Source organism: Apiospora marii, assembly GCF_038362585.1.
Source record: "Apiospora marii strain CBS 49790 chromosome Unknown utg000002l_segment0_segment0, whole genome shotgun sequence".
Taxonomy (NCBI): Eukaryota; Fungi; Ascomycota; class Sordariomycetes; order Amphisphaeriales; family Apiosporaceae; genus Apiospora; species Apiospora marii.
Genome location: NW_027117373.1, coordinates 2,529,803 through 2,554,747, shown reverse-complemented (window position 1 = coordinate 2,554,747; position 24,945 = coordinate 2,529,803). Strand labels below are relative to the sequence as shown.

The 24,945-nt window shown below is 52.0% G+C and overlaps 9 protein-coding genes across 9 annotated transcripts; 5 read left to right on the top strand and 4 right to left on the bottom strand.

The window, feature by feature from the left end:
- Positions 1-953: 953 nt before the first annotated feature.
- PG985_002477 (uncharacterized protein) lies at positions 954-1,891 on the bottom strand (the record flags this gene model as incomplete). Its single annotated transcript, XM_066822246.1, has 2 exons — positions 954-1,574; positions 1,694-1,891. The coding sequence occupies 2 exons, from the start codon at positions 1,889-1,891 to the stop codon at positions 954-956; spliced, it is 819 nt and encodes a 272-aa protein (XP_066689678.1).
- Positions 1,892-3,652: 1,761 nt separating this feature from the next.
- PG985_002476 (uncharacterized protein) lies at positions 3,653-4,249 on the bottom strand (the record flags this gene model as incomplete). Its single annotated transcript, XM_066822245.1, has 3 exons — positions 3,653-3,815; positions 3,869-3,948; positions 4,160-4,249. 3 exons carry the CDS (start codon positions 4,247-4,249, stop codon positions 3,653-3,655), a joined length of 333 nt encoding a protein of 110 aa, XP_066689677.1.
- Positions 4,250-4,673: 424 nt separating this feature from the next.
- Positions 4,674-5,486, top strand: PG985_002475 (uncharacterized protein; the record flags this gene model as incomplete). The annotated part of the gene is made up of 1 exon (XM_066822244.1): positions 4,674-5,486. The coding sequence occupies one exon, from the start codon at positions 4,674-4,676 to the stop codon at positions 5,484-5,486; it is 813 nt and encodes a 270-aa protein (XP_066689676.1).
- An 835-nt stretch (positions 5,487-6,321) lies between these two features.
- Positions 6,322-9,746, bottom strand: PG985_002474 (uncharacterized protein; the record flags this gene model as incomplete). Its single annotated transcript, XM_066822243.1, has 4 exons — positions 6,322-8,021; positions 8,076-8,443; positions 8,576-9,361; positions 9,418-9,746. The coding sequence occupies 4 exons, from the start codon at positions 9,744-9,746 to the stop codon at positions 6,322-6,324; spliced, it is 3,183 nt and encodes a 1,060-aa protein (XP_066689675.1).
- A 3,682-nt stretch (positions 9,747-13,428) lies between these two features.
- PG985_002473 (Major Facilitator Superfamily protein) lies at positions 13,429-15,816 on the bottom strand (the record flags this gene model as incomplete). The annotated part of the gene is made up of 9 exons (XM_066822242.1): positions 13,429-13,833; positions 13,880-14,208; positions 14,297-14,487; positions 14,571-14,773; positions 14,827-14,949; positions 15,017-15,071; positions 15,123-15,163; positions 15,212-15,307; positions 15,421-15,816. 9 exons carry the CDS (start codon positions 15,814-15,816, stop codon positions 13,429-13,431), a joined length of 1,839 nt encoding a protein of 612 aa, XP_066689674.1.
- A 1,497-nt stretch (positions 15,817-17,313) lies between these two features.
- PG985_002472 (uncharacterized protein) lies at positions 17,314-18,287 on the top strand (the record flags this gene model as incomplete). The annotated part of the gene is made up of 3 exons (XM_066822241.1): positions 17,314-17,714; positions 17,757-18,019; positions 18,067-18,287. The coding sequence occupies 3 exons, from the start codon at positions 17,314-17,316 to the stop codon at positions 18,285-18,287; spliced, it is 885 nt and encodes a 294-aa protein (XP_066689673.1).
- Positions 18,288-18,789: 502 nt separating this feature from the next.
- PG985_002471 (major facilitator superfamily domain-containing protein) lies at positions 18,790-20,640 on the top strand (the record flags this gene model as incomplete). Its single annotated transcript, XM_066822240.1, has 4 exons — positions 18,790-19,039; positions 19,141-19,533; positions 19,599-20,159; positions 20,216-20,640. 4 exons carry the CDS (start codon positions 18,790-18,792, stop codon positions 20,638-20,640), a joined length of 1,629 nt encoding a protein of 542 aa, XP_066689672.1.
- A 2,068-nt stretch (positions 20,641-22,708) lies between these two features.
- PG985_002470 (uncharacterized protein) lies at positions 22,709-23,074 on the top strand (the record flags this gene model as incomplete). The annotated part of the gene is made up of 1 exon (XM_066822239.1): positions 22,709-23,074. One exon carries the CDS (start codon positions 22,709-22,711, stop codon positions 23,072-23,074), a length of 366 nt encoding a protein of 121 aa, XP_066689671.1.
- Positions 23,075-24,169: 1,095 nt separating this feature from the next.
- Positions 24,170-24,800, top strand: PG985_002469 (uncharacterized protein; the record flags this gene model as incomplete). The annotated part of the gene is made up of 2 exons (XM_066822238.1): positions 24,170-24,652; positions 24,711-24,800. 2 exons carry the CDS (start codon positions 24,170-24,172, stop codon positions 24,798-24,800), a joined length of 573 nt encoding a protein of 190 aa, XP_066689670.1.
- Positions 24,801-24,945: the final 145 nt, after the last annotated feature.

The window sequence follows — 24,945 nt, the reverse complement described above, 5'->3', positions numbered from 1 at the left end:
ATATTTGTTCGCAGACGTCGGGTGGTTATGATGCTTTCGGGTAACACTCGAATTACCGTTCGTGACGTCAGGACAAGGGTACAGCTTCGGGCGGGCTAAGAGCTCCGGGGAGCTTTCCCCACACTCAGTGCATGTGGCAACGAAAGCTCGAAGATAAAGCCGTTCATTAATAACGTTTGATCGTCACACCAGGCATGGCAGGCACATATGTATTAATTTTGAGGCTGTAGTGGCTTCTAAGCGCGATTCGTAGTTTCTGCGTTTAGCGCTTGGCGAGAAAATTGGACGACACCCATGCTTGCATCTGGTATCTGGCGAAACTACATGCTAATACAATTTTGAAGCTCATTTTCGCTTTTTTGCTTGACCTCTGAAAAAAAATCATTTTCTACTCACTGGAATACGATGCCATTCATCCGCTGTATTTGGATATGACCGTGTAGGCCACGAATACCTTGATGAACCAGCTCCGCGCCGTCAGGCTTCAGTTGCGCCACGCCTGCCCACGCCTCATCCACAAAGAGTGATATAGTTGACACGGCTCCTCCAGCCTGTTTGGATTATATCTTTCATTCCCATTCCAAAATGGACGACGAGCGTCGGAACTGCTTCATGGACGAAAATGGCCAGGCTGTCGGTTTCCTGGGGTTCCAGACAGGCGCCAACCCAACCTCAGTGATCCGCTCTTGTTGTAGCCTCAAGTCGGAATGTCGAGCATTGGTTACAATACCAGGGCTGAAGTTATTGGCTTCAAGGCAATACGAACCCAACTGCATACACGACAGCACCATGGTCAAGATTGCAGGTATTGGATAATAGAAAGAGTAGGTTATTTGTGTTAAAAGACTAACAGTTTTATACGGTATCATTAAGTCCAGCTTATCAGAAGCTAACAGAGCCGATCAATCCAAATTCCCCTATATCCGTCCAAGATAACAGCACCTCCTGGTGCTCTAGATGAGCAGCGCCGCAGCGACTGCCAATCCGACAGCAACTTTTCCATCAGCTCTGTCAAGAGCGCCTGCGCCTGAGCTGCCCGGGAGTCCAGCGGCCGTTGGGGTCACCGTGACTGTCGGGGGGCCCGAGGCAATGCTCTTAGTCGGGGTCGTGGTGGAGGTGGTCGGGGTATCATCGCTAGATGTCTCCGCAGCTGGGATGGACAGGTCGGAGGTCGCCGTCGGCAGGGTTCCAGCCGCAGAGGTGTGGGTAGTGCGTTGTGATGTGGTCGTCTCCTCGCCACTGCCAAAGACCAAGGAGGACGTGGGGCTGCTACCACTGCCACCGCTTCCGCTTCCGCTACCGCTACCGCTACCACTTCCGCTGTCGCCAGGGCACGTCCTGCCAATCTTGCAGCAGTAATTGCTGCCGGAGCACTTGCTGCCCAACGGGCAGTAGGTCCCGTCGCTGCAACACTCGGCACTGCTGGGCATGCAGCCGATGCCACATGTCGTCTTGCCGGCTGCGCAAGATGCGGAGCCGCTCCCATTCTTGCAGGTCTTCCCGATGGGACAGCATCCGCCCGGGTTGCACACGCTGTTGATGGGACAGTATGTGTTCGTGCCGTCTTTACAACACTGTGACATCACGACATCAGTTAGTAATGTCCTGTTATGGCAGCTAAGGGGGAAAGAAAGATAAGTGGCATAGGACGACTACGACTGCGGTCCGTTTGAAGAAACAACATGAAACTTACGACGCTACCAATGGGCATGCAGCCGCTCTCACAGCTGGTCTCGGCTAGACCGCAGCTCGATCCCGCGGCAGCGAGGACGACGCCCTCGCCACTGCCGGAGAATAGGCCCGATGAGTATTCGACACGCTGGCGTGGCTCTTGGGCGACAACGACGCTGGAAGCAGAGCCGAGAACGAGAAGAGATAGTAGGACGCGCATTTTGACAGCGAACTGGTGTCTGTGTTTAAGTACTGATGGTGTGGTGGTCAGATTTCAACTTGATATTCTGAGAAATGGAGAGATGGGTTGTCGAGAAGCAGCATGTCGTCCCCTCAGCCTTCAGCCCGCAACCTGCGAGCCCCCCGTACCTTATATGTTCAGTTATGGCAAGAGGTATTCGAGGCGAGACGGCTTGTTGAAATTGGCCACAGGGGTCGGACAAGCCTCTCATTACTTAATGCGCGGGAAGCGCGCCGACTGCTGTTGATCGCATTTGGTGCCTTTCTTAGCGTCCCCTTTTCATTCACTCTACTGCATACCCATGTTTTCAGCCTTACATGAGTCATGTTTACTCCCCATAGCACAACCTCATCGGGTGCACTCGAGACACGGCCCAGCATGCCAGCGACTACCGACCGATTTCCTCTCTGAGACACGGTCAACACAGCTCCTTGGTGAGAAATCGATTCCCCGTCTTCCGTTTTCAGATCTATCAACTCTAGCACTCTTCATCTTGGGCGGAAAATCACCTGAACTGGTGGCTTAGGCATGATCGACAACGACGGCGCCCTCTTCATTACCGAGTCACAATGCTTCCCTTGGACCATATGGACTCGCTTTGGTTAGGTAAGCTTGGCAGACCTCCACCATCCTCCCGTGTGATCTTAAGCTTTGGGTAGCATACAGCACCTGAATAGTACCATGATCAAGTTTACGATAGCGTCGACTTCAGCCCCAGGTTTCAACCCCTAGCATCCCTCGTTAGGGGTACGGTACCCATCAGCCGTTCGATAGACGCTGTCGCTTGACTTGTGCACGATGTATATATTACATAACGCGATGGAAGAAGCAATGCGACTCTGGAGTGGGAGATCATATCATGGCTGAGGAAGCCATCCTCACGCACTCAGCACTACACCAGATGCGTAGAAGTACATTAAACTCGTGTTGTTCCGCGTCGCAGCCGTCCGAATTCCTCCTGCGAAGACTTCACTTGTTTACACCGCTGGACAAAGCAAGTAAAAGTGATCTGCATTCCAGCTGAAAACGCCCCGTGGGGACTTCAACGCCTCCGCGCCGATTTAGTAACGTACACGTGCGGTAACGACCAATCATGGAGGAGCTTTTCGCTCAATCGACTGTTGGCGGCAAGTTCGTTTTGGCTCAGGTGCCAAGCCGCCGGTCACCACGCTACATGCAGTCTTTATTTGTCCATCCGGATCAGGCAACCGGGGACCCTTTGGATCTTGTCGCCTAAAACCGGAGATCCCAAAGTTGACTCGATCGTGGATCTGGGCAGTGGGAACCATCTACAGTAGCTTTCGAGTTGACAGTATGACTCTAGGACGGATAGCCTTCGATCCGACGATTAGCTGGAGCCTGGGTGCTGCTCAACAGAAACCGAGCACACACATTGCCACCATACCCACAATGCATATACGACCGATGATAAGAGAGGTTCAAAGGGAGCCTAATGTATACAGTGTAGTGGTATATTGATACAGCAAAATACACGCCAAAGAGACACTCGAATGTATGAGTTGCTGACAGCGGTAGCGTAGACACATGAAAGACTGGGTGTCAGAGGAGCTGATGGATGACCCTCGAATGAGTGTAGGTCTGGTGAGTGACTCAAAGTGCTGGAGGCTATCTTGGCCTGTAAGGGGGGCATGCTGCCGAATCAGCGATGTCCACCATGTGTTTCCCTCAGCGAAACCCTCAATTTCCCGAGTAAAGTACCAATACACCCCGGGACCCATTTCAACGCCGTCGCCGGATGTTGGTCTCTGTCGTTGCCGGAAATTGCCACCATTTTCGCTGGTTTCTTTTCTCCACAGCGTCCATCGCCTCGCGAAATTTGCGTTCCTGTTCGTTCATTCTACGATTGTGTTCTGCGCGAAGGTCCGACGCCAGTTTTCGTTGCCTGTGCTCGTCGTTAGCGAGAATCAATAAGGATTTGGTTCCCAAAGAACTTACGTCGACATGGTGTAGAGATATACCCCTATTGGGAGCCAGGGCACCCTCTTGAGGATGTTGCCAAGCATGTTGTCCTGGGACTTTGGCGTGTAGTAGAGTATTAAAGTGTGCGTCGACATACTAAAATGCTTTCTCGAGCGATAATGGTCAAGGTGACAATACTTAAAGATCATGCGAGTTTGGTTATCAAGTCATCGGAGAAAAGGCAGATGGATTGTGAGTTACGTGTTTGCCAGAATAGAGCTTCGCCAGTCCCACCCACAACTCACCCAAATACCTGACTAATTATACCACGCCGATATGAAACTCTATATCCAACACGCCGTAGCTTCGCCGGACGACGGCGAGAGAATCGGTCGACGTCCGCGCGATCGCGGACATCGTGAGACGGCCGACAAGGATCCACCATTCTACCAAGCGGCCGGTAGCATCTAAACCAGGCCGAACCATTCAGCTGGGACTCTTCTGGCACCCTGCCGTCGGCCTGTAGCCACTTGTTCCAACAAGCAATAGCAATGTGCACCGCTCCCGCCTCCAATTGGGTATATGTGATGGGTGACGTGCAAGATATTGATGCAAGGAGTTGAAGCGCCAACAAACAGCGTATCTCCGCCAAGGCAAGTTGGTTGGCAATTCGCGAAGCGCGGACAAGGGAACAGTCTCAATGTCAACCCCGCAACAGACCCGAGCGAAAAAGATTCCCTACAAAAGCTGCTTCCTTCCTGCCAGGTCACTCACTGATCCCCTCTCTCGATCTGCACCCAGAAAGTCGTGCCCGGAGGATTTGAGCCCCACCTTCACCAAAATGGCCAGCAGCAGCAGTAACAACAAACTCGCCATCGTCCTCGTTCATGGAGGCTGGCACATCCCCAGCACCTACTCCAAGCTAGTTGACCTTCTCCGGTCCTCCGGGCTCGAAGTCCACGTACCGCGGCTGCCCTCCATGAACGAGGCCCGCCCGCCCAACGCAGACCTGGCGACGGACACGCAGCTCATCCGCACCTGCGTCGAGAGCCTCGTCGAGGCCGGCCGCTCCGTCGTCGCCGTGATGCACTCCTACGGCGGCCAAGTCGGCACCAACGCCCTGACGGGCCTGAGCCGCGAGTCCCGCGCGCGGCGCAGCTTACCGGGCGGCGTCGCGCACCTCGTCTACATGAGCGCCTTCGCGCTGCCGGAGGGCGGGTCCATGGTCGGCAAAGTGAAGGAGTTCGGACACGAGGCGCTCCTGCCGCTGGCCTTCGACTTTGACGAACAGGACAACAGCGTCGTCTGCCGCGACCCGAAACTGTCCCTCGTGGGCGACGGCGCGGGCGCGGACGCGGACGATGCCGAGGTCGAGGCCTACCTGGCGTCCCTCGTACGCTGGAACGGGACCTGCATGTACCAATCCATCTCGCAGTGCGCGTGGCGGGAGGCGCCCGTGACGTACATCTACACGAGCGGCGACATGACGGTCCCGCTCGACTACCAAAAGTCCATGGTGGAAACGATGAGGAAAGAGGGCCGGGAGGTGGCAACCATGGAATTGAGCACGGGGCACTGCCCCAACTTGACAAAGGCCGAGGAGGTTGCCGATGTCATATCGAAAGTGGCCATTGGTGAGGTGTTGGGAGAATGAGCCGACTATTTTGCGGAAGGATTGGGACGACTATCATTTATATAGATCTCCAAAACGGCTTAATCTTTCACATACGACCACATCCTGCTGAAAACTAGGGATCCCGTCCGCTCTCCCATATATAAGCAGCAGAGAGCCGAATTAGTACTAGGGTCGGTGACGACCTGGGAATCCTCGGTGTTGTATGTTTTTGATTTTTGCCCATCCCCATCTCTATAAGCCATTACTGTGCGACGACATCCTCTACCACGATGGCGATCTAATTGTGCAAATTCTCATACATCAAACAAACTTATTTCATACTTTTTTCCTTTGCTAAAGACAGATAACAGTGGGCACGGAGGTTTGGGACTTGGGTGAAGGTAGGGAAGGGAGAGACAACCTGGTGCTTTAAGCTGTGGTTGAAATGAATGAACCCATGCAGGGGGCATGGTTTATGAGCCTTTTCTACTGTGCTTCAACACTGGCTGCACTATCTGGAAAACATCAAGACCAGCAGCCGTGATAATGATGGGAAATGGTTCTTTGTTTGTTCCTACATAAGCTACTCTGATGAAAACCATTGCGCAATCAGATTCCCGCGTTTGGCCCTTGCCCAGGTGCGATTCCCACGTGAAGCCACGCTAAAGAACCAGCTGTCATTGATATGGGCAGAAAATGGCACATTTCATCATCGGGCGATGAGCCAGGATGCCATTGTTCAGAGCATTCGGTCAGCCCGGTTCTTCGCTTCTAAGCGAATAGCTAATAAAGACAATACACCAACATCATGCAAATTGTTAGCAAGAGACTCGTCGTGTCCGTCGCGCTCGACCTGTGGTTGTCATGCTGATACTTAGATGTAGTACATCGTGTCCTTGAGACGGTCGTGAATCTTCCGTCCAGAGGCTTTCAGAATGTGCTGTTCTTGCGACCCGCTAGACACGGAGGTGTTGTCGTCGGTCGACGCATCAAAGACGTCGGACATGTAGACGCGGCGTCTCGTGCACAAGATGTCAGCATAGTAGGCAGGTGGGCAAATGCTGACCGCCTTGGTTGCGCGTCCGAAGAGGTAGCACATCTCGTGCACCACCTTTTCCATCATGTTGGCGGCTTCGGCCTTGTACTTCGGCTCAAAGATTTCATCCAGCAGCACGGTGTAATGAGCAGGGCGGGCGGTGCCTTGCAGGGCATTATGGGCGACAAGGAAGAAGTCCCAGGTCCGGGCCAAGGTGACGCCGCGATCGACGACGGTTCCATTCTTGACGTTGCGGGATCTGGTCATGTTCGTGGTCTGGGTCGGGTAAAAGCGCGTCTGGTGACGCTTGACCGAAACAACCAGTGTGAAGAGGGGCTTGCGGTTTGCTGGATATATTTTGGTGCAGGCTCTGCGCATCTGCGGCACCTCGTTGGTGAGGACTTGCGCGAACTGGCCCTCGGAAACACCGTCTCGGAAGATGAGGATGTTGTCCGGCAGCTGCCCCTTGTTCGCCTTCTGCCAGAGTCGAATACGCCCGACGAATTCATCGCACAGCCGATCGTCCAGCATCTCCTGTCGGCCCTTCTGCGTCCAAGTCGTGGGCAGCCATTGCGCCAGGTCTCGGTCGGTGCTCGAGACCATGCCCACAATACTAGGGAGCCCGTCGCCGCCCCCCGAAAGGTTGGTGGGATGAGTGACGTCGTATCCTACACTCATGGTTTTGCCTTCTTTGAAAATGGGAATGTCGTCCCGTAGTTTGTGGTTTGCACCACCCATCTTCAGGTTGACCTTGAGACCGACATTGGCGTAGTACTGACGGGGATCTTTGGCCAGACCCTTGAGCAGACTGTCTCGGACCACACAGACCGTGTGGAATCCAAACTCCGAGTCCCCAAGCAGTTTCACTGCATTATAGGTTTCGGCGCCCTTGCCAGACAAGACGACGAACACCATCTGCGCCTGCTCAATTGTTTTGAACGCCTCTCTAAGCACCTGCTCAGCATGTTGTCCCTTAGACAATCGGACCTGAAGCCCATTCGGGTGTTTGAATGGCTTGGACAAGATGCCCATACTGTCATTCATGAACTTGCGCCATGCTTCCATCGTACTTATGAGAACGTTGGGATCATACGGGCGGCCAACACCGTCTTCGTGGATGTTGACCCAGGTGCAGCGCTCAATGGGTTGCCCAGGCCTGTAGACTTTGATGCCCTGCATGTTCCATCCACCCTCGAACACGCTGGCCATTTTCTGTCCCTGATATTGGATCGATGGAGTCGGCAGCTCACGTGCGTGAACGGTGAGCAGGTTCTTTCCAACACTGACATTGAAGGCTTTGAGGACTTCGCTGTCGTCCAAGCCCAGGCTTTGGCGCCCAAGCGTCGCAATGCTGGTTGCGTTCGCGAAAGGTGAGCGACAAGCGAATTCAATCATCTCACGCGTCTCCTCAGGCGTGGTCTTGCGGCGCACCGCTTGACCCGGTTTGATGGTGACGAATTCCGCTGGTATATAAATGGGCTTGGCCTTTGGGCCGACGTGGATCACAGGCAAGTTTGGTTCGACTGTGTAATTGTAGCCTAACAGAGCTGTCAGCATCGACCATAGTAAAAGACTTGGCCACGATAACTTACGGATCTTGTAATACTGCGCAACAGTATAACTCTGCCCCTCCTTGAAGCCGGATGGAACTTCGCCATTGCCATCCAAGACGAACGACACCTCGTGTGGACGGGCAAAGTCGCGTTGGACGGTGACGCTCTTAGGTCCACCGTAACGCATCGCCAGCCCAGTCAAAGTCTTCTCTGAGGTGCGTCGGCCGGTCTTGTCTTGGGGCGGCCCAGCTACCTTGCCCTTCTTACCGCTCTTGGGCTGACCATGGTCGAAGAGGAAGACCACTTCAGCCCGAAGACGGGCGAGGAGACGATGTACGTATCTTAAATTGTAATCATCGTATTGCTCAAGAAGTCCTTTAACAGGACCCGCGAATCGAAAAACGCCGCTATATAATGGGAAATGGTTAGCATCGCTACTTGAGACGCAATGAGGTCATAAGACCGTTAAGTAGCGGATCGGGTGAAGGGGTTAAGATCGAATTTGGCCATGAGAGTTGGAAGGGACCGCCAATACGTACTGAGACACATTCAAGTTTAGGAGAAGCCGCCCTGTTGCGGGACGAACACTCTGGAAATACCCTCGGATGATGGTATTCATGTCCGGACGGCCAAGAGGGCTTGATTGCCCTGGGACATTCAGCGGAAAATGCCGGCTGCTGCCCAGCGATGCGACGTCGTTGTTTGATCGTGGGGTATGGCCCAGCACAGCCCCGATTGCGGAAACAACGTCTGCATATACTGGGAAATCGCCCGAGTAGTCCTTCATGGTTGTGAGGTATTTGACGAGGGGATCGACGTTGATGGATTTGGTTTGATCGAACTTAACGTCAAATTCCATCGGGCGGCCCTCGTCTGTATACTCGATGCGGACGGTGAGATTGTCGTCGGGAAAGACCAGAGGGTTCAAAGAATAAACATAGTCTTTGAACTCCGAGACCCAAGTTCCGCCAAGTTGCTCCATTGCCAGTTGGATGATGCGATGGAGCTTCCGACCTTTGGGATCAGTCTTCTTAACCGGGCCCGTCGCTCCCGGTGGGACGAATCTGGTGGGCGTCAATTTATACTGCAAGATTGTCTGCGGCTTGACCGACATCTCGTAGTAATTGGTGGCAACCACAACCGCTTTGCCTTTGCTGCCATACGCCGGCCTCAGGGGGAAATGCTTGAGCGGAACCGAAGTCAGGGCCTCTGACGAAATGTTCATGGCACCAATTTGGCTGGTGACGGCTTCGACTTTGAGGTCCTTTGTAAGCTTGTCCTCCAGCTTGGTTACTTCGGCGTTAGGTTGGGGAAAGTTGCCGCCGCTGCTAGTGTGTTAGTGATGTCTTGAAAGGCGGGAACATGATGAAGACAAGCATACCCGTAGACTTCTCCTTCACCTTCGAACTTGACAGGACGAGGTCGGAAACCAGAGAAGCTCGCACCACCCCCGCGACCGCCACGGCCGCCACGGTCGCCACGGAAGCCACCATCTCCACGGCCACCTCTGTATCCGCCACCATCTCCACGGCCACCTCGATAGCCACCGCCATCTCCGCGGCCACCACGGAAGCCTCCATCGCCACGACCTCCACGGAAGCCACCGCTATCTCCACGGCCACCGCCTCGGTAGCCACCGCCGTCGCCGCGACCCCGTGGGCCGCCGTCTCCACGACCTCCACGGAATTGGCCTCTGCCACGGTCAGACATGATGTCGTAATTGTTGATGACTTTGCGTCAAAAAATGCTAGGCTTAAGGGTGTTTTTCTAATGATATCTCGTTTGAGAAGTCGCTTGGAGATGAGAAAGCCACAAGACTAGTAGTAAGTCTCAAGGGATCGGGTCTAGATATGTGCAGATCCAGTTATCTGTAGCACCAACTCAGCGTTTGCAGAGGAAACAAGAGGACAAAAGAAGTTGCTAGAAGCAGTGTGTTGTTGACGGGGGTTAGGGTAGACCGTGTTATCCAGGCACATCAGAACAAGCAGCAAGACAGGATGGTGCAACTACACGATGCCTTGGACCTTATTTGGAAGCAGTCGCGTTTGTTGAACGTCCTGATCTCAATCATTGTTGGCTTGGCAGAGTTGTAATGTTTGCTGGCCATACGTTATGAGCAAGAGCTCATTGTGTCCCGCTGGATGAAGATAAAGTAGGATAACCTTGTGCAATAAAAGCAAGCATTGGTCGCCAAACCGGGAATTTGCTTGACACACGAGGCTGCACAACATGAGTGTGCTAAACAGAAAAGACCAAATCGGGATTCCGATCTTACCTACCGACCCAGGCCATCGCCGAGTGTTCGGTAGGCAACTGCGCCTTCAGGCGTACTTACCAGAGGGGAGCCCTTGTGTGTTTGGGTAAATAGTGAAAGAGAGTGAAGTGAAGAAGAGTGTTGGGGATCAGTGAATAAATGCAAGACCAGAAAACTGGATGTGCCTGCTCTTCATTCACCTTGGAAATATGGACGACTTGGGTGATATATATTGGAATCGCCTACCTTAGGGAGCCAAGATGCTGACTGCTTGGATGGTGAACAAACTGCAGATGAAAGGTAGCTACCCAGTGACTCAAGCCAACGCTGGTTAAAGGTCAGAATAAGACATTGACAACTGGCAGATCCTCTTGCCTTGATAGAATGCAACCTCGAAACAGCAAGTATGCCGATTTGCCAGATATGTGACTTTTGATATTCGGTTGATGTTCGGCGGCGTGCAACTTATAGCGGGTCGCAGGATTGCGCGTTGTGCTAAGGAGCTCGACGATCTGGGGAGGGAGGCAGAGAATAGTTGCAGGTGGGGAGGTATTGCTCTAGCAGCACAATCCAGAAAGCACGGATTGCCAGCACTCAAGTGAATTGAGATAGGTTTTCACTGGCAACAAAGCATCACCAGTCTGAATCGTGGGCAAGTAATGAAACGGATGAAAAGAAAGGAAAGTTGATCTGGAGACAGACTGTCTAGTTCATCAGAAAAGGAACCCACCTGGTATTGAGGCCCACCACCGAATGGTGCGTATCACAGCCTAGTAAGGTTGCAACTTCTGCGACTCCCATCAATCAAACAGCTGGAGATCAGGCTGGAGGTAGGCCGCCTGCAGGACCTAGATTGTCATCCGGTTCTAGTCGTACGTCACTGGCCAGTGTTACTGAAAGCAGACTGTGTGAACGCTGCGCAGGCAGCAAACGGATTGACTTCTGTCAGAACCCTCGCCTTGTCACCTCATCGTTCGCCCTTTGGCGTTTACGCCTCATACCTCAAACGATAAAGTCGCGGTGGGAAGTTCCAGGATGCGGCCAGTAAACACAGGGGCAGGCGTCGCTAATCTAGACTCAAACTAGCCTAGAGTCCCCTACAAGTGTCGCCTATCGTCTTGAACAACGAACTTACACTCACCATCTGGCGTCCTTCGAGATCAGACTCGATAACACGCTGGTTGAAATCGAAATAACCGGGGGTAAAGTAGGATCGTAGCTCTGCTTTGCTGCTTCCGGCCCATGATCTTTTTCACTACCCAATGCTCTTCTTGTGCAAAATTCCACACCGCCAGCTCTGAATCCGCCGCAAGGGGGTTTCGGTTGATGCAGGACGCCGTTAGTGAAATGGAAAAAGCAAAAACCAGGCTGTCGGCAACCTGCTTTCAAATGATAAACACCCCGACACGATGCTCGTCGTCAGCGGGGGTGTTGGATGACAGTTTGAGAACAGAGGCGAATACTACGTCGTTTCGTTTGCACATGTTGGCAGGACAGAAGGAGGCTGTTGGCTAGGCATACTCTATGCTTGGCTGAGGCATCCAAATGCTGCGTCGTAATCGACAAGCAGGTTACCGGCTGTCGATGTTTTACCATGCATCAAAAAGCAGCGATTGCCGGCGCCTGGATCTGCCTACTACCCCCCAAGGGTTAGTTAAACTCTGTTACCTTCAGAAAGATACAGTTCGTGCTCACATTCCTTAACACCCCTTCTAACTCCCGCACCACACCATACTTAAAAATAAAAGTTTACACCGTCGAACAACACGTTACTCGCGGAGTGACCAGAAAAAATTGAAGTATGCGACGGCGTGAACTCTCACTATCGGACTATTATTTAGTTAGTGCAGTGGCGAGGGTGTTAAGGAATGTGAGCACGAACTGTACCTGGAAGGGGGAGTTAAACATTACCCTGTAAGGTCGTAGGTCATCATATTCCGTCAGGTGGCAGGGTGGTGTCTGTTTGTCCGCTATGGATCGGATGGAAGTACCGTTTTTACCCCGCGCTTGAGCCCGTAGCTAGGTTAGCAGCAACCGCTGGAGCCCGTCCTTGCATTAAGTACACTTCATGCGCCAATGTGTTGTCATCCATATTCGGCAGCGAGTGAGCGTCTCGAAAGCGACAAACAACTTGCCTCCTGGCCCATGATGCCATGGCCGTTCAAGGACGCTCAATCGTGATGTAGGTGTTACCTGAATACCTACCTGTTGCTTATTGACACTCTCTTCATCTAGGAAGGTTGCAGAAACCCGGTCGCCAAGTCGAGAGAGATCTTCTGAGATGGCGACAATCCCGATAACCCCAGTCGGGTGCCGAAGCAGATTAGATTGAGTGCAACGAAGAAACCGGCGGTCAGCCCACCACGACCCAAACTTTGGTCGTCGCTGTGACGAGTCACAAGTCGCTACCAACCATAACCGAAGTTCCATAAGCACATCCTCCATCTCCAAGCGACGGGATCAGCAAGGCCAATCTTGGATCTTGTGTTGGGCACTGGTTGATGACTGGGTTCCCTCTCGACATCAAACAGACAACTGGGCCTGAAATTCTGCCTCGGTAGGATCTTCGATTCAGTGTCTGCACACCAAAACGAGCGTTCACTTGATACGGGTCACTCTGCCATCAGCCCGTCTCTCCCGAACACACCACCATGCTCCATACTGTCCATGTCCAACCAAGCTACTGTTACTACTAATACTTCAATAAGTCGCCTCAGCTTCAACATCGAATCATTCGAATTACGTATTCTGCCTGGTTAGCTCAATCGGTAGAGCGTGAGACTCTTAATCTCAAGGCTGCGGGTTCGACCCCCGCATCGGGCTCAATTCCTGATGCATCTCATTCAATGAGATACTGTCAACCTTACTTTTTCCCTCTTTTTGCTGTCTTATTCTCCGGGGCATCGCTGCAAACAAAACGTTTCGCGGGGTCCCTGTTATTCTTATTTTGCATATCAATATTCCCTTATATTACACTATTAGCCCATTAACATACAGTACTTTGTTCGTTGTCCCCCATTGAAGGTGGTGCCCGCAGTCAACGATGCTTCACCTGCCTACACTAAGCCAATAGGAGTGGCACACAAGCTTTGGTACCACCAGTGAACGAAAATTCGCTGTAGCCACCTCTCGCGCAATTTATTCCAGGACCCCTCTCTCCGTCATGGCTTCTGGTGTTTTCTCGCCCTGAACGAGCTTCTGCTTCGTGACATGCTCCTGTGACATCGAGTACCCCTTGACCGTGAAACTCAACAGCATCCCCGCAGCGGAAAACGCAAGGAGCGTAATCCAGATAGCGCCCAAAGACTCTGAGTACGCATTGATCATGAGGGACCTCGCGGTACTGCCGGTGTCCATCTCCTTGATGACCTCGACGATCAGGGTGGCGTCTCGGGAATACTCCTCGGCGACGTCGGCAAACTGGGGGATGTCCTCCAGCTTATGCTTGAATGCATTCTGGAATATAACGCCCGAGACCGCGACGCCTACGGCCGACCCAAACACGCGGATGAAGGAGAAGAAGGCCGCCGCGTGCCCGTTGAACTGAGGTATGTTTCTTTGTCAGTAATTGATGTGGCGGTCGCCCTACGATTGGGGCGATGGTAACGTGAGTTACGTACTCGGTGCTCGCTTGGATGCACAGGATCTGCGGCGTGAACAGTATGCCCGTCCCGATACCAAGGGGCGTTTGCACGAAGACCCAGCGCACCACGCTCGTGTCCGGGCCCAGCAGCATCAGCAGTCCGCATCCCACTGTCAACAGGACCCAGCCCAGCCACAGCGCCCACCGGTACCGTTGGACTTTGCCCACGGCGTATCCTGAGGCCGTGCTTGCCCATGAGAGGTGTATCGTCACTGGCAACAGTCCGACGGCAGACATGATAGGGGAGTACGTCTTGACACCTTGAAAGTACAATACTGATGGTGTTCAACGGCATTGGTCAGCTGATGTAACTGTATGAGGCGGGTAGGTCCGAGAAATCTGTCTCGCGCGAGTACCACTTACCCAAGAAATAGATGGAAGCTGTGTTTAGTAGCCCTTGCAACATGCATCCCACATATGTCGACGTAGCTGTGAATGTCTTGAACATGCGTTTCTCGAGAATTGGTTCCTCAGCGAAGCTAAATTCCCAGTAGATGAAGGCTAGGATTCCCGACAAGCCAATGAGTAGTGGGATGAGCACTTGATACGAACCCCTGTGGTTTATGTCAGTAGCTTGCATACTTCTCCACTGGTGGTGAACATAGATGGTCTCCATGACCTAGAGCTTCAGACTTACCATGCGAACATGACGCCTCCTGTGGTAATACCAAATAAGAACCCGGCGGAGCTGACGGAGAACAAGGTTGCGCCCAACCAGTCAAACCGACCGAGCTTCTCGAAGATGTGGCCGGGCAATGTCTCCAATTTCAGGAAGAAGGTCACGAAGATCATGGCCAGTCCGACAATAGGCAAGTTTATCCAGAAGATCCAGCGCCAGGACTTTGGAGGTTAGCATTTCTGCATGCAGTTTTCGGATGAGTGATATCACCCACAACATACTGAGCAAAAGCTGCCCCGACCAAGGGGCCAGCCGCGGTGCCCACACACCACATGATGGAGTTGATGCTGAACCAGATCCCTCGATGGGCGAGAGGGATCAGATCAGATATGAGTATCTGTAAGGATGAGAAGATCAGTGTAAGCGAGCTGTGATCTTACCCTATATTACTTCGAGCCTCGTACCTCAACAAGCACCATGAGTCCACCACCTATCCGCATTGATTGAGTTAACGACTGCCTTGTCCGCGAGCATAGATGCCCCCTTTAAACTCAGGGTGATAGTACTGACCGCCAAGACCCTACAACACGACGATGGTGTAGATTTAGCATCTATGGGCAAATTTTGTCCGATATCGCGATCGCATTGGAAGCACATACCTGGACTGTTCTCCCACCCAAAACCACATTGAAGTTCTTCGCGAGCGCCACGATCAGCGAGCCGCCTCCGAACCCAGCAGCACTGAGATACAGCATCTAGCGAGGCAATCGGACACGGTCAGCCACCAAACGACATCAGGAGTATGATACCCCGCGAGGGTAGTTGGATGACGTGGGGTGCTACCCCCGCTAAAGACAAGCAAACTCACAACCCTACGCCCCAAGATGTGCGACATGGACGCCACGGGCGGCTGCACGACCGTCGAGGCCAGCATGTAGCTGGTGCCGGCCCAGAAGGCCTGCAGGGCGGTGGCGCCGAGCTCCGCGCTCATGATGGGCAGCGCGGTGGGCAGGGCCGTGACCTCGAGGCAGACGGCCGAGATGACGAGCTGCAGCGAGATGAAGGCGAGGAGGAAGCGGCGGGTCGGCTTCCACTGCACATCTGTGTTGCTTTCCGGGCCTGCTTCTGCTGCCTTTTCGCCGACATCTCGATGCTGTCCGGTGGCGGATCCGATCCCGGTGGTGCTGCTGCCGGGCTCGTTCTTGTTCGGTGCGGGGTGGCAGGAGACTGCCCGCTGGGCGGGGGAGGATTGGATTGCCTCCATGTTTGAGGGGCCGGTATGTGACAGTCCACGTACACTCCACGGCGGCTTGAAGTTCATTGGCGACCTTCTGCGTATTGAAGTAATTAACACAAGCTATGAATGGGGGAAGAGCAGCTTTTCTTGCGCACTTGATGTTCCCGAATCGATCGTAGTGGACCCTCTTTGGTTTCTGACATGTCGGCGTCCCAATCGCGCCCTCCGATTGACCGCTCCGAAGCGAGCTCCGATATAAGGCAATGCGACTTCCCGTAAACCCCATTCAAGACATTCTCTCCACTGTGTGCTGTAATTTATTGCTTTGCTCTTGGACAGTGGCCCTCCTGAAAGCAGTCCAGTATTCCTGCGACGATACTGCGTTTCTCTATCCCACGGCTTCCTTCAATAGATACAAGTGAGAGCATACTGGCTACGGACGGTTTCAAAGTGGTGTGGTGTTCGTGATAACCCTTTAATATACAATTATGCGTTCTGGAATTGTTCTTCAGATCACATCGGGTGCTTCAAGAAAGGGAAAACTCAACTAGCAACTTCGATGAGGGCCTTACAGGATTGACATGGCTTACTTATTGTCATATCTAGAGTAATAGGGGAACATAGACCCTCGTTCTGCTTTTAAGTTTGAAGTGATCGTCGGACAGTCAAGTCAGGGGTGGATTGACTGGCGGATGCCAAAGGGTTGTTTAGTTCGTGGCTGGAGAAACAACAATCGGTTGTCAGAGCTTGGACTTATAGAAAAGGGCTCTCCTGAATCCAGGTCAATATCAAAAACACTTGCCATCAGGTAATGCAAAACGCCACACTTCGTTCAGCAGGCTACCCCAAGCGTTAGGGTCTCATCACCACATGATTTACCACCCCTGAACCATCAGTATACCAGCTATATGTTCCGGTTGCTTTCACATGTAAGTCATGCACACGGGCAGTTCGTACCTGATAGACATGCGTAAATCCCTTTCATGGAACTGTATTTGGTACCAAGTCGCTCATGGATAAGGGGCAGCTGTGTGACCCAACCGCCCTCCATCCATTTGCTTCAAGCTGTGCTACGTAGCACATACGATAATGCCTCATCACCTGCAGCACAGCCAAGCGGGCAAATCTCGGGGGCAGATCTCTGGACCACCATCCATATGCCAGATCCACCGGTCGTCAAAGAAAAGACCGAAAACCCTGGCTTCGGCATGTAACATTGGGCAGTAGATTGGGGTTGAGAGTGGAGACTCCATGAATAGAATGTGCATACACCCCAGATCTATACCCACCTTTGCGAACTATTGAGGGGCTGCGTCGGACTCGATTGCGAAGACTGGCCCATGAAGTCTGTCAACGGCGCGGGGGTGTTGTATCACCATGCATCCCACTAACGGGAAGTCCATAGTTCCGTGTGTCCATAAAAGCAACACCTAGCAAACACACTCGAGCTGCAGCTCTCAGAAGTACGCCACCAGTCCTCCTCAACTGCATATTCGACTTTATTGCCAAGCTTGGATAGCAAACATGAACGGCTCCGCGGAAACCTCTCCTAGGCAGACAGCCGTTGTCACGGGAGGCTCCAGTGGTATCGGCCTAGCGATGGCACGGTACTTTGCCTCCAAAGGTCACCACGTTTATATACTGGACCTAGGTACGGAAGCTGGCGAGGCCGTGGCTAAGCAATTATCCTCCGAGTTCCCCAGCGCCACGGTCAGCTTCAAAAAGAGTGACGTATCATCCTGGGACGAGCTTGCCCGGGCTTTCAAGGATATTTATGCAAGCCGGGGCCGAATCGATGCGGTTATGGCCAACGCGGGCATATCGGAGCATGGATCCTCCAGTCTGCTCGCGCAAGAGGAAGAGGAGCCCTCGCAGCCAAGCCTGAAGACCCTGGATGTCAACATGACTGGCGTCGTCTACAGTAAGTGCACCTTTCCTATTCTAACGTACAGCTGCTATGTCTCCAGGCACGAACGACTAACGTACTCCCCTTGTCTGCTTGCAGCTGTGAAGTTGGCGATTCATTACATGTCGAAGAACCAACCCAGTCCGTCAAATGGCTCACGTGGCGCCATAATCTGCACGGCGTCCAATGCGGGCATCTACCCGTTCCCCGTTGCGCCGCTCTACGCAGCATCCAAAGGCGGCGTGGTTGCGTTGGTGCGCTCACTGGGCCCGGCCCTCGAAAAGAGCCAGATCCAAATCAACGCCTTGGCGCCAGCAGTTCTAGGTATGCCCCGTGGCTCAAAATAAAGCGCACATGCTGACAGACAATAGAAACGAACATTGCGCCGTCGAAGGACTTGTTCACAAAAATGGTGGTGACGCCCATGTCGACCCTAGTAAAGGGCGTGGCCCAGCTGCTCGGGGATAGAAGTACGACCGGGACGGTGGCCGAGATCCACGGCGACAGCGTGACTCTACGGCCGCACCTGGAATATGTGGACGCGGACAGCAAGGCCAATCTGGACAACTTCTGGCGGCTGGGGTATGCTTAGACGTGTCTTACGGAAGCAGGCGGGTGACGTAGCACAAGCAATTGCCGACATGGCTAGTTACAAGATCCTGGCTTGTCTTTCCCCCGCAAATGCTACGGCGCGGATTCGGATCGCAACCCCAAAGTGGAGATGGGCTGGGATCCCCCGCAGCGCGCAGGGCTAGAGGGCCAAGTGATAAGCAATAGGAGTCCGAGGGCTGAGACCTCGCCTGTCGCCAAGGTCCACTATCGCGCCGACTATGTGAAGCTTTCTCCGCATCAGGTTGGTAGTACTGCTGATGATCATGTGGGGGAAAGGGGACCACCCCCAGCTTTTAGCGAAACATAGCGGCTAGCAGGTATCCACAAGGATCCTGAGTAGGTAGATGACCGATTCAATATTTAGTCTCTCATCTCCAAACCCCCAATGAAGGCTCAATCAGAGGGAAGATATTGCTGTTCAATTACCTATTGCTTCCAGATAGCCCCTGAGATCTACACAGTCTCGCGAGCTTGAAGCAAAGATGCCTCTCGGAATTCTCGAAGACAGACACCTGGAGCATGTGCCGGGCACATCGCCCCTGAGCACGCTAGGTCGTGTAGACCTCGAGGTCTCAGCCGGCGTCGACTCAAACCTACTTAAACACGATCCATCAGGCAAGACGGTTCTGGTTCCGCAGCCGTCCGAGTCGCCGAATGATCCCTATAATTGGCCACGGTGGAAGAAGGAGCTCTTCACAGTCGCCATTGCGTATGGCTGTGGCTGTGTAGGAGGTATGACAAGTTCTCTCCCTTCATCATCACTCCCCCTTATCCGTATGCAAGCATTAAGATCTCGAGCTATGCGGCTGACTATGTACATCGCCATTCCACAGCCGTCGGTCCCCTTCTCACCTCCGCCTTCGTACCCCTGGCACAGGAGTTTGACGTGCCGCTCGAGCGCTTCACCCTCGGCTGCAACGGCGCCATGATCGCCGCCATCTCGGCCGGCAGCCTGATCTGCAACACCCTGGCGGTTAAGGTCGGCAAACGGCCTATCTACTTGATCACCTCGATCGGCCTGTTCGTCACCAGCTTCTGGGCCGCCGAGGCCACGAGCTTCGGGTCTCTGGTCGCGGCCCGCACCATTAGCGGTTTCTGCATGGCGCCCATGGAGGCGCTGGTCCCGGCGTCCATCGCAGATATCTGGTTCGTTCACGAGAGGGGGTATCGGACCGCGATATTCAATCTCGGCGTCTTGGGTGGCATCAACTTGGCTTCTCCTATTGGTATGTCTCTTGGGGGCGGATCTCAACCCGTGGCCTCGTTTGCATGTCACTAACTTACGTCACAGCTGGTGCGATTATCGAGTACGCTTCGTGGCGGACGTGCCTGCACGCCATGGGTGCCGCTTTCGTGGTACAGTTTCTCATCACGTTCTTCTGGATGCCCGAGTCGGCGTTCCACCGGGTGGGCGCCATCGATATTGACTCGGGCGACAAAGCCGCCGTGGTGGACAAGGCCGAGAAGATCGAGGCGGAGCATGTCGAAGACTTCACCACTCCTGCCCCAGTTACCGAGGCGAAGAAGAGCTATCTCCGGGAGCTGCTTCCATACTCTGGCTACTGGGCCAAGGTCTCGTTTTGGCGGACGTTTCTGCAGCCTTTCGCCATGATGGCCTCGCCCGTGGTTCTTTGGGCTACCATTCTCTTCACTACGTGCATCTCGTGGCTAGTGTTGATCTCGGTCACTCTTTCGCAAATCTTCTCGGCACCCCCTTACAACTTCAGTGTTGCGGCCGTGGGAGCCTCCAATCTGTCGTCGTTCGTGGCGACCCTGATCGCCACTGCCCTTGCTGGACCGATCGTCGATGGATGCATCAAATTCATGTCCAAGAAGAACAATGGAGTGTTTGGTAAGTCACTACTCCCTAATGGTTCGACCTCTACTAATACGAACACCAAACAACAGAACCCGAGTTCCGCCTACCCATCATGACGTCCTACCTCCTCTTCACGGTGACGGGCTTCTTCGCCTGGGGCGAGAGCCTGTACCGGGAAGACCCGTGGCCGATCCCCATCGTCGTGGGCATGGGCTTCATCAACTTCGGCGTGCAGCTGGGGACGACGGGCGTGGTGGCGTACGTGTCGGACGCGCACCGCACCATGGCGGCCGAGGCCTTCGCCGCCATGAACTTCGTCAAGAACATGTTCGCCTTCGGCATGACCTTCTACATCAACGACTGGATCGCCACCCAGGGCGTCCGCCAGGTCTTCTTCGTCATCGGCGGCATCACCATTGGCGTCGTGCTGTTGACTGTGCCCATGTACATCTTTGGCAAGAGGGCGAGGAGCTTTACGTACCGGCATAAGCTTATTCGTAGGTTGGTGGAGTGAAGACAAGAACGGAGCAGTCATAGAGTCAGTAATAAAGTCTCATCATATCTCTGGAATCGAATCCGAACAGAAGCCTTTTTGACAATCGGTCTCCTGTCGTGTCACGTTCTGGTGTGAGAAAACTGGAAGGCATATGCCACAAAGGTGTCTAAGACACTTCAATACCAAATCATTGCAAGCACTACTACGCTTTAGAGATTTGTTTCTAGCCGCGGCCAGATGCACCGGTTTGATAGAATGCGAAGGGTGTAAGTCTTTGCTCTTAGTCTTCTTTTGGCCCTTCTGTTTCTACGTATCCTGCCACTGTAGTCAAATATTCTAGGCTTGGAATGATTTAGATTTCAACTGCCTTGCTTTGCCTTTGCTTTCGGGTCCACGACTGAACATTGTATATCAGAGAGAATCTAGAGAATGTCTATTTTTCACTAGGTTCATCGATATGCTGCGAGACGCAAAGCGAAATCATGGGCCAGACTTTCACCGAAGTGTCTACGCTGCTTGCTCCTAGCAGATTTCCACTATATATGCCATGGTTTTAGCCCCATTAGTGACAGCATCCTGTGTATGTCAGACTCAGCAAAACAAAAGTCATTTGACTAGAAGGAGCTTTTGCACCGAGATCAGCCTCAAGTCACTGGGTACGGGAAGTCTGGTATCCCAAGGTGGAGATATCAAAACATCTGAAAACATCGCAGGTTGGATCCACAGCATGAACTCCCCTAATCATTTTGGCTCATACTAATAGCAAAACAGATCCTTTCGCCATGTCGACTCACAAACTGATAAGAGAATACAAAGAACTGACCGACTCTGTTGCTCAATACTTGAGTAAAACAGCGTCGAAGCTTGGTTACCGCCTAGAGCCCCGCAGAAACTCCAACTATATCATGCAAATCGAGGACTACATACCCGTTGCGCAGTACCTCGCTGGCCGGCTTCACCAGTGTCGTTGCCACGGTGGGGGTTGCCAAGCCCATCTTGCTTGCAAACAATACCAGGAATTCCGCCGAACCTTGAAAGTCATGATTGACTTGAGAGGTGAGGTGGATAGCCGCCATGAGTACTTCTTAGATAAGATGAAGACGGTGGACAGAGTCTTTGATGAGGCCGAGAAGAAAGGGGATACCGGATGCAACGCCAACTCTACCGGACCGAAGACCCAAGAGAACTTATGTGGCTTCAACGGGTAATAAGACGACGGAAGAAGCGAATACGTCATTCGCCATGAGATGAGCCACACCAAAAGAATGATCAGCATGTCGATATGGATATGAATTCAAGGAGGATATCTTAGAGTTTTGTAACGAAATATCTATTTGACTCTGTCATGGGTTTCCTCATAGGTTTTACGAAATACTTGGTAACTGATGATTCAGTGAACATTATGGATAAAATTCAACACAAATCCTTTAGATCTAATCTCCTGAGTACTATGCTGGTACTATCCCATGAAGGTACCCATGGTAACTGTCGTCCCATATATTTCATATTCCGACGATGGTCACAGAGTAAACCATTCGAAATTGTAGCAGCCATGTGTCCGTACTGTTTCATTTCCTATCCACTTCCTCTGTACGTGGATATTCATGAGGCAGGGGTTCTGCATGAAGAGTCCTTAGCTAATTCATGCATGCCTTCAACCACCCTCAAATACCCTAAAGAAGGTATCACAGCGCACTTGCTTACTGGAGATATTGGACAGTCAAGGAGATCTGCCTCGTTATAGGTTGAGACATCATTGTTAATAGTTAGGGGTAGAAAAGCGATTCAATACATTTTGAATATGTCGCCTACGTGGTTCTGAGACATTAAAGCTTAAAGAGACATGCCACGCAAGACAGGAAAATCAAGCAAGACAGAATATTTCTCTGATCTTCCACTTGCTGATCGGGGATGTTGTAGGTCGCTATGGATACATATATGGCAAACCTACTTGTTTAGTTCCAATGGCCTTGAACTATTCTTAAAACCCAGCTCTATTACAATTATCAAATTACAACTTTTCTTATTGGTACCTAGAGATAAGTCTGCTTAACTTGTCCAAACCACCCCGAGAAATTCTTACGAGATGAGCAAGCTCTATGGGTCCCTTTTATACCAGGAATATGCTCAGAAGACTGAGGTTGTTGCGAAATGGCTCAAGGATACTGCCAAGGGACTTGGTTATGAAGCCAAACACGGTGCACTCCAGCCGCAGACCGGACACAAACGGGTGTACACGCTCAACTCCGCCGACTACATCCGTGCTGCTGAGTTTATAGCTGAATCCGACCCGTCATTCGAGGTGCCTTCCCACGTTATCACTGCTCTCGATGAGGCGATTCAATATCGTCAGAGAGCCCAAGATAACCATGCCCACTTCATCAACATACTCAAAGACGTGTGGTGGGTCTTTCAAAAGCGAGCGAACAAGGGAAATATCTGGGTCATGTGAGTACTTCCCATTGGACTTCGCCACATCGGCATACCCCCGCATTCAAACTACGACTACCGACTAAAAATTCTAATCATCAAGTATGAGAGACTACCGAGCCTCTATAGGTACGTTTGGGGCGGCAGCTGGTTGTGCGGCTCTTGCAATGATGTACAGAGAGGCCTTGCGACGGCATTGGGACGCCGTTGAACCCTGGCCCTATTCCTGAGATGTGCTCGTGTTATGAAACCCGAAAGAGGTAGACCACGCGTGGGAATCACAGATGCTCGGGACAACAGCTATCTTTTGATCTTGGCGAAGTGGGCTATGGAATGGCTGCAATGGTGTGACGTGTAAAACATATTCAGTCTATGCTCGAGATGGCATTCGTATCTTCATTTACTACAATATTATGCCTCTTCTCACTAATACCTCAAAACGAAGCAAGCCAATCTACAATTTATATGAATTCTTGCCGGAACAGTCTATGGAAGTAGACAGGTAATACACACCAGGGGTGGCATGATAAATTGTCTTTAAATGTGGCACTCTGGTGACTACCACACACCATGCACGTACGAACAAATAGGAGTCAATATTGTAAAACGTATGTTGGATAATCAAAACAGTTACAGACTTGAAATTAATAGGACACCGACAGGTCAAACCCCTATGTATTGCGTCGCTGAACTAATGATCTTCGCTACGAAGTGAGATAACAGGTAGCAATTGCTGCCTGATTCTACTTGGAGCGCGTGCGCAACGGTCATTCCCAATGTCCCTTGTACAAAGCCTGGAAATGTCTCCGATACTGTCATCATTAAGAAAATATAGTGACTAGAGCTCACACCCCATTCAGTTGCACACTTGGCGATGAGCAACGTGGCAGCCCCTTATTCGCAAATTTCAATCGAACGGTCCCTGTGATTCATGCACGTAGACCATATCTCTTCCCCCGTTGCGCAAACGCATCAATACATATATATACACCATATTTCGAGAGGTTATTTAGGAGAAGACGTTCACGCATCTGGCTCTGGAGTTCAAATTATTGTAGCTTCTTGGCCTTTTTCCGCAACTCTTCTTCCTCATTCAATTCCACTGTACTCATTCATAATGGCGTCCGACCATTCTCAAACACAGACCTGGAACCGAAGACGTCGCATATTGACGCCTGTCTGGAGGAGAAAGAAATCCCAATACCGCCGGAAACCGTACTCCCCAGCAAGAACATACCACCATGGTGAAACATATCACAAGGACCAAAGAGATGTTGCTGAATACTTACTCAACTATGCCAAGCATTATCAGGGTTTTGAAGAACTCTGCTTAAGAGGAGACTCAAAGCACTTGGCCGTTGATGACTACTGCATGCTAGCCAAACACATCGTGGATGCAGAAGATTCTCCTCTGATTCCCGAGAACATTTTTATTGCTCTAGATACAGTGCTCCAGAGGCGCGAGGATGCGATGCATACTCATGAGTACATGCTTAGCCAGATGAGAAGGCTTCGAAGGCTCTTCCAGCAACATAACAATTCGCTCCATCAACCAAGGGGGTTTCCAAACACTCCTAGAAACGAATACGCTACCGACAGGGTGAGTAGAAGAATATAATATGGAAGACAAGGAAAATGACTAAGCTAATTCGATCTAGAGCACCCTTCAAACATCGACGACTAATCCGCTCAACATGGAAGGCCTCAACAGGAGTCTTCGGACGATTCTATTAGAGCATCAGGGTTGATCGAGCTGTGAATTAAATAGGAGGCTGGGTGTTATTCTTGCTTCGACTCAAGATTGGTTTACTTGAATAGTACAAGTATCTCTGCTCGGAGGATTCATGTGTTTCGATGACAGCTCAGTCCAATAATACATCATTGCTTGTATGA